This window comes from Bradysia coprophila, chromosome IV, assembly GCF_014529535.1.
Source record: "Bradysia coprophila strain Holo2 chromosome IV, BU_Bcop_v1, whole genome shotgun sequence".
Lineage (NCBI taxonomy): Eukaryota > Metazoa > Arthropoda > Insecta > Diptera > Sciaridae > Bradysia > Bradysia coprophila.
Window position 1 is genome coordinate 5831900 of NC_050738.1, and position 12082 is coordinate 5843981.

General features: G+C 36.8%; 2 protein-coding genes across 3 annotated transcripts; both read left to right on the top strand.

Annotated features, from left to right (window-relative positions):
• Nucleotides 1-1329: 1329 nt before the first annotated feature.
• On the top strand, nt 1330-6413 carry LOC119066738 (xanthine dehydrogenase-like). 2 transcript variants are annotated; one of them, XM_037169359.1, is made up of 10 exons: nt 1330-1710; nt 1783-1955; nt 2153-2648; nt 2701-2927; nt 3130-3957; nt 4047-4422; nt 4479-5174; nt 5261-5881; nt 5934-6227; nt 6296-6413. In XM_037169359.1, the coding sequence occupies exons 1-10, from the start codon at nt 1671-1673 to the stop codon at nt 6364-6366; spliced, it is 3822 nt and encodes a 1273-aa protein (XP_037025254.1). In that variant the 5' UTR covers nt 1330-1670; the 3' UTR covers nt 6367-6413. The 2 variants fall into 2 exon arrangements, with proteins under 2 accessions (XP_037025254.1, XP_037025255.1); XM_037169360.1 differs by lacking the exons at nt 1330-1710; nt 1783-1955 and having other exon boundaries at nt 2566-2648; nt 2711-2927.
• A 1375-nt stretch (nt 6414-7788) lies between these two features.
• On the top strand, nt 7789-8607 carry LOC119066791 (glutathione S-transferase 1-like). The gene is made up of 2 exons (XM_037169454.1): nt 7789-7996; nt 8057-8607. The coding sequence occupies exons 1-2, from the start codon at nt 7850-7852 to the stop codon at nt 8597-8599; spliced, it is 690 nt and encodes a 229-aa protein (XP_037025349.1). The 5' UTR covers nt 7789-7849; the 3' UTR covers nt 8600-8607.
• The last annotated feature ends 3475 nt before the right edge of the window (nt 8608-12082 follow it).

The window sequence follows — 12082 nt, forward strand, 5'->3', positions numbered from 1 at the left end:
GTCGAATTTCATCGTTTGGAAAATAATTAATTTAAACGTCGAATTTCATCGTTTGAAAAATAATTAATTTAAACGTCGAATTTCATCGTTTGGAAAATAATTAATTTAAACGTCGAATTTCATCGTTTGAAAAATAATTAATTTATACGTCGAATTTCATCGTTTGGAAAATAATTAATTTAAACGTCGAATTTCATCGTTTGGAAAATAATTAATTTAAACGTCAAATTTCATCGTTTGAAAAATAATTAATTTAAACGTCGAATTTCATCGTCCCCTTCGGATCGGTACATAACACCCCACTCGTCAAATAAACAAATTGGAACCTCGGAAGTAATATACTATTAACTGGTTCAGATCTCTGTCATTTATTCTTAAGACCCTATTAGCGACTCCCACTTCCGTTTTTATTGAAAGAGACTCTCAGCTCCGACGTCATAACTTGAATTTACTTTTTCGAAAACGACTATATCAACTGACATGCAAGTTATTCTCAAATATTCCAGATTAACTACTGCCTCAAGTCTCAGTGACAAATTAACTATGTCAAGGATGTTAACCATTTTAAAGATCACCACTACTGTCCCGTTCGTATAATTTTTCATTTATTACTCTCTAGTAACATTGCCCTCTTTTGCCATTTGGAATAACACTGAAAAAGAGAAACGAAGAATAACAGCTTAGAAAGAAATCTAAATTCATAAGACCAAATTTCATTTCGTATTCTAAATATGACGAATCTTAAAAACATCAGCGCAGAATATAATTCAAGCCAAAATAATTTTTTCGCTCTAGTTAGTGAATCCTTCACAACGAGATTGTGAAATTTTCGTAAATGTTTCGAAATTGCAAATTTCTCGTTGTTCCTCAAATAAAATGATCATATTTAGATCGGCTGATAACTTTATGGAACAACCAGACATCTACATTTAGTACAGAAACCCCTACAACTGTGGCGGCTGACAACTGTGAAATGTAGAACAAACGAAAATTGAATTCAAAGTGCCTAGGTTTACGCAATAAAAAAATTATTTTATTTATTTTCTCTTTAGTTTTCCCTATTTCCCTTATAATTTTCCTCAATTTTCCAGATTTTCTTTAATTTTCCATATTTTTCCTAATTTTCCCTATTTTCCTTAATTTTCCCGATTTTCTCTAAAATTTTCCCTAAAATCGTCCCTGCTAAATAGGGTACTGAAACTTAAAAGTGTGGTCCACAACTGTTCTTAATAGTTGGTATGGTATGCGTCATCAATCCGTTTTTGAAGCGAAATACATTTCACAGAAGTAGTCCCGAGTAAAAATAATACAAAGGATTTGAGACCGTGAGACGTCTCTTTTCGAACTTTTGAGACTTTTATTTTTACTCGGGGTATATTTTCTACCGTTATAACGAATTCAAATCAGTACCAGTCATAGCTCTCAAGAGTGGTCCTCTGATTCGGTCATGCAATATCTCCTTCTTATAAAGTCTTATTATACATACCATTTTCTGTTTTTCATCACTGGTCTTTTCCTTTACATAAATTTTGTTTCTATTAAAGATTGATTAGGGTGTGGAAGATTTTAAAGTTTTTTTCCTTACGAATATCTTAAGCTTGGGTTTGGTACACAGTGCAGACATTAAACAAAACAAATATTAAGACAAAATAGTGGTGAACGAGGCAAAAATGAATTTATCATTTTCTTTGAACGAGAAAAAATATTCAAGTAAATCAAACAGAAATTACATTTTATAGTAACGGAAAATTCGTGAAACTAAGGCCTGTGTTTTCTAACCAGTAACGCCAAAAGAGGTGCCGATTGATACCAGCCTCTTAGTGTTTATTCGAAGCCATGCACGTTTAACTGGAACAAAATTTATGTGCTTGGAAGGTGGTTGTGGCGCTTGCATTGTAAATATATCTGGAATTAAAACACCGTCTGGGGAATATCGTACGATAGCCGTGAATGCGGTGCGTTCAAAAATTATTCTTTCACACAACGAGGCTTTTGAAAGTAATCTTAAATAGAAAAATGTTGAAACCATTGAAGTAATAGATTCATTAAACAGCCAAGATTACAGATTGGTTGAGTTAACTGATTTAATAATTACACTGCCTGTGAAACGTTAAGTCTACTCGGTCTATGTAAAATATGACTAATATTTCAGTGTCTTTGGCCGGTTTATGCATGCAACAATCTTATCATCACCACAATCGAAGGCATTGGAAATATAAAAAATGGATATCATCCGATTCAGCGAGTACTGCATCGTTTTAATGGAACACAATGCGGATATTGTTCGCCCGGAATGGTCATGAATATGTACAGTTTATTGGAATCGAATAGCGGAAAAGTTACGATGGAACAAGTGGAAAACTCGTTCGGTGGCAGTCTTTGCCGTTGTACAGGTTACCGATCCATATTGGATGCGTTCAAATCTCTCGCCACAAATGGGTGTGGTTGTGATATTGAAGACTTACCATTGAACGTGTGTCAGACATGCGATAAAGAGTGTGATTTGAAGGCGAATACTTTGCTGGAAATTGTTGACGAAGATGGGAAAATCTGGTTGAGACCATCAAATCTCTCAGAGTTACTTACAATATTGACAAAACACGCTGCGGATGCGGAATACATGCTAGTTGCTGGCAATACTGCTCATGGTATTGTTCAATATTTTCAAGATTTTTTCCAATTCAAATTTGACCATTTCAGGTGTTTATAGGAGATCCGAACAAGTCACTGTTTTTATCGACATCAAATCCATTAGAGAACTTCACACGATATCAGTGAATGAAAATTCATTTATTGTCGGAGCAAATGTATCGTTGACTGAACTCATGGAAACTCTTCAACAAGCCGCCACAAAGTATGATCAGTACTCATATGGCAAGCATTTGGCTGATCATATTGATCTAGTGGCTACCGTGCCCGTTCGAAATGTAAAACAATTTTTTATTTTCTAATTTGATTGGGGGGTCGTCCATAAACGACGTCCACTTTACACAGATGATGAGGTTTTTTCAAATCTTATACGCATTGGTGCAGGGATATCGTAAGCGAAATGGAGAGGAACGGAAAAGTGGACGTAATTCATGGGCGATTCTATACAACTAAATTGATTTTATATCGTTTCCAATGCAGGCTGGAACAATTGCAGGAAACTTGAGCATAAAACATGCTCATAACGAATTTCCATCCGACATATTCCTCTTATTGGAAACAATTGGAGCTAAATTGAATGTTCTTTCTGTTGATGGCTCAGAACATTGCTATACGGCAAAGGAATACTTAACACTGGATATGCGACTGAAAGTGATCTTGACTGTAGCGTTCCCGAAATTGGAGCCCACTAGTTTCGAATTTCGATCGTATAAAATTATGCAGCGCGCACAAAATGCCCATGCAATAGTCAATGCTGCTTTCTTATTTGAGTTTAACACAAACGAGACGAGAAGTTCGGTAAAATCGTGTCGTATTTGTTATGGCGGAATAAACCCAAGATTCGTTCATGCTGAAGTCACTGAGATACTTTTAGCCGGTGTTGAGCAATTATACACAAATGACACTTTAGGGAGAGCAATTGAAAGTTTGAAACATGAAATCAATCCAGACTCAAACCCAGTAGATCCACCGGCCGAATATCGAAAGCATCTTGCGATAGCTTTATTTTATCGGTTCATGCTGGCAACTGCGCCGTTGAACCGAATCAAAATCAAATATTTATCAGGTAGCTTGGGACTGGAACGTCCGATATCGAGTGGTAGTCAAGTGTTCCAGCCAAATCAAAAGACATATCCCCTGACTCAACCAGTGTTAAAGTACGAAGGTCTAATCCAATGTTCGGGTGAAGCGGAATACGTCAACGATGTATTTAGCGCGTTAAATGTGAACGAAGAACTGTGGGCAGCATTTGTTTCAGCTACACAGGTCCATTCGAAAATTGTTAGCATCGATGCGACTAGCGCTTTGGTATGTATACATAAGTCCTCATGTCCTCATGTGACTTATAAGAACGGGCAGGTCCAAGATTTTAATATTAATTTGAAATTGCATTGCAGAAAATGAGTGGGATCGTAGCTTTCTTTTCCGCTAAAGATATTCCCGGTGAAAACGATTTTGCACCAATTGGCGCTGGACAGATAATTCCAGCGTATAAAGAACCGATTTTTATCGATTTGAACAGGAAAGTAGAGTTTTACGGACAACCATGCGGTATAATTGTTGCTAAGACGATGAATTTAGCCAATTTAGCCGCTAAGGAAGTTCACATTGTATACGATCAGCTAGAAGTGACACAATCAATCGTTCCGACTGTTTTTCATTGGCGAGATAGATACAACTGTAATGCATCTCAAGCACAGATTGAACTACTTCCATTGGCGCCAAATCAAAAACGAATTTCAGTCAAGCCCAAGCACCAGAAAACGATCATTGGTATCCAGCAAACTATCGAGTAATTACCTGAATTTGACCATCAATTTTTCCTGCAGGTAATTTGGATGTTGGATCGCAATATCATTTCACGATGGAGCCACAAACCACCGTCTGTCACCCGAGCGATGATGGTGGTATTAATGTATTGAGTGCAACGCAATTTTTCGATCTGACTCACATTGCGATATCAAGATCATTGAAAATTCCCCAAAGCAAAGTAACCGGCACTCATAAACGATTAGGTGGTGGCTATGGCGCGAAACTCACTCGGTCATCTCAAGTTGCATGTGCCTGTGCCTTGGCATGCCATTTACTACGACGGCCCGTTCGATTTGTTATGACGATTGAATCAAATATGTCGGTAATTGGCAAGCGATATGCAAACTTGGCGGAATATAATGCAACAATCGATACAAGGAACGGATCCTTGCTCGATCTAAAGTTGTACGTTGCACAAGATTTCGGCAACAGTCTTAATGATGATGCATCATTAGTTTTGGAATCGACATTGACACGGTCATGTTACGCACGAGTATCTGAGTGGATGGTCACTGTGCATAAGCAAACAACCGATGCTCCTTCGGCAACTTGGTGTCGAGGACCAGGTTCAACGGAAGCCACAGCAATTGTGGAGAATTTAATGGAACATATTGCGCGTGAAACAAATTTGGATCCGGCTGAAGTGCGATTGAACAATTTCAGTAAGCAGGAGTCATTACGCAAAATATTTCCGGATTTCTTGAGAGACACTGGTAATAAAGACTTTTCTTTACTCAAACAAAAGCTAGTCAACGTCAGAGCAAATTCCTTGTCTTCTAATCCCGTTCCCTGATTTTAGAGTACTACAAACGTAAAGCCGAAATAAACGCATTCAATCAAAAGAACCGTTGGAAGAAGAAAGGCATCGCCGTATCGGTGATAAAATTTCCCCTTGATTATGTGGCATCTCTTTCAATATACATTGCAATTTATCACGGAGATGGAACTGTTGTTGTGTCACATGGAGGCACCGAAATGGGTCAAGGTATCAATACAAAAGTTCAACAAGTTGTGGCATTCATCCTTGGCATTCCATTAAATTATGTTACGATTGCACCATTCAGTTCGATTGTAGCTGCCAATCGTTCGTTTTCGGCGGCCTCGATCACTAGCGACTCGGTCTGTTTTGCAGCAAAAAAAGCGTGCGAAAATATATTGAAACGACTAAAACCAGTTCGGAAGAGAATGTCGCATCCATCATGGGTTCAAATTGTTCAGCAGGCTTGGTCAGAGAATATTGACTTGACACAAAAGGAACTAGTTCCGCAAACGGAACTAAAGTCTTACAGTGTAGTGGGCTGTGCTTGCGCTGAAATCGAACTCGATGTATTAACAGGGAATGTTCAGATATTACGCGTTGACATCGTTGAAGATGTTGGCAACAGCATGAGTCCTTTGGTGGATATTGGTCAAATTGAAGGTTTGAAAGTCCATCAAATATGAACAGTTGCATTTAAAAGACCTTCCAATAGGTGCCTTCATAATGGGTGTTGGCTATTGGCTAACCGAAAAACTAATTTACGATGGACAAACGGGTGAATTGCTCACAAATCGAACATGGACGTACAAAGTACCGGGCGCCAAAGATATTCCGATTGATTTTCGTGTAAAATTCTTGCAAAATGTCAACAACGAAGGTGTGCTCGGGTCGAAAACTACCGGTGAACCAGCGCTTACATTGTCCATTGTTGTTATGTTTGCATTGCGACATGCCATTGATTCAGTCCGATTTGATAATGGATTTCGTGGAACATGGTATCAATTAGGTAATCAATCGCTTGTGTCTTTATCTGCGATTCTTTGAAAGGATGAAATATTTCTCAATAATTTTTAGGCTCTGGGAACACTCCTGATGTTGTGTCCAACGCATCAAATGTCTGTGTGGATGAGTTCAAGTTATATTAAGAAAGTTTAAATGAATAGCTTGAGATAATAAACAGCTCTCTGCAAACTTTATGAATGTGCACGTTGTCTATTTTACAAGATAATCTATTAATAACTAATACCTCCAGTACTCTGTGGCCCCTTGGTACTAAGCGTTAACAATGCATAGACATTAGGCTTGTAGATTAGCCATTTGTTTGAATCGGTTCAAACAGAAGATGAGTGTGGAGTGTTGGAAGGGCCGGTATTCCCGTACTATTAGTCTCGTTATTAGTATATCATGAATGTATCCACACAGTAGTAACATAATCGGTGACAATAATGACTAACATCAAAGATTTCGTGGGTTATGAGGGCAGATCACATAATTATTAATCACAACTTTTATACTGTGAGTAACTACAGTCAACTAATTCATATTAAATATGTAGTTTAATAGCAATGCTCATTAGCCAGACGTGTGAAGGTATAAAAACGCTCGTTTAGACCCTCTACCGATGTCCAAACGCACCAAAAATCAGAAACTGTACTACTTGCTTATTGGCAATAACAACTATACTAGATTTGAATGCTGGAAGAACACAATACCAGTCTACTCATGGACAAGTCTAGCGAATCATAGATGAAATGAAATTTAAAATTATCACCAAACTTGCTAACTCGTGGCCGTCGAATTACATGTCCACCAGCACACTACATACCATAACACTTACTCATATGATCCTCTGATGGTCCGTTGCCAAAGCGTTAAAAATATCGAATGTCCTATAAAATGGGCAATTTCTGCTTTTTCCAAATATTTAAGAACTTTAGAGCGCAGTACTGGCAATCAAATCTAAATTTCTAAATGAAAAATTAGTGACCACTGCGTCACAGAGGTCCATTTCGAAAATTATGTTCTTGTTACCATTCACTAAAACAATACAAATGACAGCACTACTCATTCTACATCAAAAATATTTCGACAAGTAAGTAACTTGAATATATTCTTCCAATTGCGTAAGTCATTTTATTGAACAATTTTAAGCGTGTGCTCAATTTTAAGTGCGTGCATGAAAGAAACATACTGAGTCGAAAATACTAACATATCAATCAAATCTTATATGTGTTGAATAGATTTAACGCACAACACTTTAAGAATCTCATTCTTTGAGTATACGTGTGTGTCTTACTGTGCATAACGTGCAAGTTCCATTTACAATATCAATTATAATCCAAACTCGCTGCGTCAAGACTTGCAATTTCTGTTCTTGTTCAATCAAATGAAATTAAATTTTTGTAGTAAAAAAATTTGACGGAAAAATATCTTTAACCGTGTACGAGATTACAGGCTACAGAGCCTAGTGGCTGCTAAAGGAAATTGTCTATGACTTGCAACGAATGTTCAATCAAATTTAAATTTCCTTCAAAATATTGTGGGGTCGATAGACGTGAAAATTGTATTTTGTGTGATGGTATTGAACGATAGAATTGTCACGAAATGTTGCTGGAGTAATAGTGTGTTATGGCTTCGAAAATAGTACTATTTTATCGTCCATTGAGTCCACCGTCAAGAGCTGTTTTGCTAACAGCCAAAGCAATTGGGCTTAACTTAGAACTCAAAGACATAAACGTACTTACGGGCGAACACCTGACGCCAGAATTCAGAAAGGTATGTCATGTCGATTCTCTGCTTTGTGGCTTGGCAGTTCTTACTAGATTTTTTGTTTAGTTGAATCCCCAACATACAATCCCCACAATCAACGATAATGGTATCATTGTCTACGATAGCCATGCAATTTCCGCGTATCTTGTGGATAAATATAGTGACAATGATTCACTCTATCCAAAAGACTTAGTTCGACGGGCTCATGTTAATTCACGATTACACTTCAACTCCGGTTTTCTATTTGCCAGGCTACGCTATCTGTTTGAACCAATTTTCTTTATGAATGAAGATGTCATTCCGGAATGGAAAGTCGAATACATTCAAAAGTGTTGGATTTTCATGGAAGAGTTTCTGGAAAAGGGAGATTATGTTTGCGGCGATGAATTAACCATTGCGGACTTTTGCTGTATTGCTACGGTTTCGTCTATCGATAAAATTGCTGTTATTGATCCGGAAAAATTTCCCAGATTATTTGCATGGACAAGGCGAATGCAAGCGATTCCATTCTATAGCAGTGAAAATGCAAAGGGTGCGGCAGCCTTTCAAAAGTCTTTGTTGAGTACTGTGGCGAAACGGAAAGCTGAATTGACTAATAAAGTTAAGTGACGATCAAGCAACTGTTTTTTTAATCAGAGATCCGTATGTAAAATTTGTACTCTTGCATTTGAACTTGTACAAACGGCAAGTATATTCAGTGATGGAATCGCTAAATCTGTTACTGCTTGCGCTCAATGAAAGTAGATAAGTAGGTATGGCCAGTCCATACAAGTCGGAGCACATACGGATTTGCATGGCGCCACCTCAAACGAACTCATTTCTAGTGGAAATTTGCACTAGAAATGAGTTCGTTTGAGGTGGCGCCATGCAAATCCGTATGTGCTCCGGCTAGAACAAATTTGAACGTTTGGCCATACCTTTTGGCCATACCTATCCATTTACTTTCATTGCTTGCGCTAAGAAGGGATCTTCTACTTGTTGATACAAAATCATTTACATGCTACATGCGTCGAAAACCGTACTTTTCATGTTTCAAGCACTTCTTTCGAAGTCCATTACATAACTCGGGATAAAAATGAAAAGTCTTGTTTTCGTGTGTTTATTGACCTCGGCTTTGCCTCGGATCAACAAAATTCACACGAAAACTCTACTTTTCATCTTTTTATCCCTAGATATGTAAAATACTATTACTTCATTAGTTCAATTGTAAAATTGTTATGACTTTTTCGCTCATTTTTGCGATCCCGGCAAATCGTTTTTTTTTCACCGGTTGAGATTTGAAACGAGTTAACCTTTACGTCATTAAAGATGGTGACTGGGCGTTTCTAAATCCGTGGCCATTGAGGTGTTCTCGAAATTTTTACACGTAAAATATTCATGTGTTTAGCTAGCCACAAAATATTGTTGTTGTGAATTCAGCTCTTTTGAGAAGTTCTTTCAGTTTAATAGTATTTTACATAACTAGGGATAAAAAGATGAAAAGTAGAGTTTTCGTGTGAATTTTGTTGATCCGAGGCGAAGCCGAGGTCAATAAACACACAAACACGAGATTTTTCACTTTTATTCCGAGTTATGTAATGGATTTTACATGCTAAGGGCGTCTAAAGTAGTGATTAAAACATGAAAAGTAAGGTTTTCGACGCATGTAGCATGTAAAAATTTAAAATGTGACTTTGGAAATTTAAAACGTTTTATGGCCCACCTCGGTCGGCGCGATTGGTAAATTTCCTTCACTAAACTCACCTTAAGTATTTTTACATGACAAGGGATACAATTTTGAAAAGTCCAGTTTTCGTGCGAAGTTTTTTGAGGCGAGGTGAAGCCGAGGACAACAATCACACGAGAAGGTGATTTTTTTTTCATCCCGAGTCTTGTGAGGGCATTTACATGATTTCTTAAACCGATTCTCTTGTTTCCTCCAGTGACGTAATTCGCCACTCTCGACTCTAGGGAAAACCAAAGTAAGAAAATAGTAGTTTTGTCTCTAAAACCCCATTTAAAATGACACCAAATACGCCTTTCTTGAAAATAAATTTGACTTTCGGCAAATCTAAGAGTCACAGCTACTCTTCACCGGCATCTTGGTCAATGCATCTCCCTCTGCTGCCCAAACACTTTATGACTGATAAAACATAATAACTTAAAACAAAAATTCTGTTTCCGAGTTCAAGAGGATGGAAAAATAACTGCCTGCCGTACTCTTAAAATCGAATTTATTGTAGACGAAACATTCCATATAGTTATACAAAATGTTTTAATGGAACTCCAATCGCACCCACATCTATCTTATAGCAATTTTTTGCAAGTACAAGATACTTTCTTCGTTCAATAAATAGAACATTATAAAATGGACTACAAATATATCGACGTTTGTGGACGTATAATATATTTTCAAGTCTACCGGAGTACACTCAACAGCTATTTCTAGCAAAATGGAATCGCTATTGCAAATCGAAATATGTGCACCATTAATGCTCGGTACGTATACTATACGTAATATACTACTTGTACCATAAACACTCGAAAAACTTTTTACTCGAAGCACTTACACATCCATTCATATAAAACACAGACCTAGATTTTATGTGGTACGATTTTTGATAAGGATGTATCAAAGCACCTTAGGTTAGACTTACTTTCGTGTGGTGGTTGGCGTGGTTTTTTTTTCTTTCGTCTTCTGCTGCTTTGCCATTTCGACTTATGTTTGAGACATATAAGAAAAGATAGTCAATATAAATTTCCATCAAAAATAACAAAAGCTTTTGTGTTTTCATCCAAAAAAATTTTATTATACAATTGGGAGCATTATAGTTTGTTTGTTAACCCCGGAGCTGAATTATTTTATGACTTATATGTTTCTTAGTGTTTGAATAGAAATATGAGATAAATAAATATCTATACGAGGAACATGTATATATTGGGGGGTTGGTTAGATTTTATAAATATATTTTATACAATGCGATACGCATAGACAGAAAATGTTGTGTGCTATGCCAGCCAGCCAGCAATGAAACGAAATTAAATATGGGGTCAGATAGAGAGATGTAAAAAGGGATATACCAAAAACAGAAACACATAATGGTCTGTTTCGTTTATCTTAAATGAAGGTACACATCTATAATATACAAACTTTTCGGAGGTCTCGAGGTCTTTTACGATAATAGCATATTTTACGGTGTTTTGGTTGGTTAGATGTGTACCGGATATGTACGAACGTTTCGGAATTTTTCTTTTGTGTAATTTTTTAAACAAAAATCTTGGATGCCCAATATTAGGTAGAGATCAGAGAAGAACGATGTTTAAATTTAAGACAGAGAAAGGTAGGTTTCAGAGAGCAAACGCAAGCAAAACAGTGCCTTCGGAGTGTTTGTGCCACCCCGGGAAATCTAATCTTATGATGGACGAAAGACTTGTCCCAAGATTTCGAACTAAAAAAAATCAATTTTTTATTCTTTTCCCACGAAATCAATTAAATGACTAAGAGTTTAGGGTCCCATCAAAAATGACGTAGACTCTTCAAAGGATAGTGATGAGTATCCAACAAAAACTTAACGAATGCTTCGTACATTTTTGATAAATATTTTCTCCACACATTTACATGTTACGTTGGGAAGGGTGTTTGAATTTCGTCATTTTTAGTGGGATTACTTCGTGAATATGAATTCTACTAATTCAAATACAACGTACGAACTATAACTTCAATCGAATAAAATTATCGACGTTCGTTAACTGTAGAAGGAAATATTGGAATTAACTGAGATCATTGAGTTGGTAGAAATAACGTAAAGTAGCGGTGACTCTTCATTTTTATCTGTCATTTTGTACTATTAAAGAGGAGACTGAACTAATTTATATGCTTTTCACGAAATCTTATTCCTTACGGGACGTAGAATATTTTTCACTATATTGTGTCGATATTACAGTTTTATCGTTCTCGAGATATGGATGCATAATATGCATTGCATGTATGTATCAACAGAAAATTGAATTTCATCAGCTGGCTGATTGTTTTCACCTGTTACCGTTGGCGAAGACAAATTAAATGATGATCTATCATGTTCACGACATTAAATAGAAAAATTCATTTTAACA

What these genes read in the sequence shown, in the direction of transcription:
- LOC119066738 (XM_037169359.1), top strand. Translation starts at nt 1,671, where the DNA reads ATGAATTTATCATTTTCTTTGAACGAGAAAAAATATTCAA. An exon ending in GAACGAGAAAAAATATTCAA is followed by an intron (nt 1,711 to 1,782) that starts GTAAATCAAACA and finishes TTTTCTAACCAG; the next exon opens with TAACGCCAAAAGAGGTGCCG. An exon ending in GCACCAGAAAACGATCATTG is followed by an intron (nt 4,423 to 4,478) that starts GTATCCAGCAAA and finishes TTTTTCCTGCAG; the next exon opens with GTAATTTGGATGTTGGATCG.
- LOC119066791 (XM_037169454.1), top strand. Translation starts at nt 7,850, where the DNA reads ATGGCTTCGAAAATAGTACTATTTTATCGTCCATTGAGTCCACCGTCA. An exon ending in TGACGCCAGAATTCAGAAAG is followed by an intron (nt 7,997 to 8,056) that starts GTATGTCATGTC and finishes TTTTTTGTTTAG; the next exon opens with TTGAATCCCCAACATACAAT.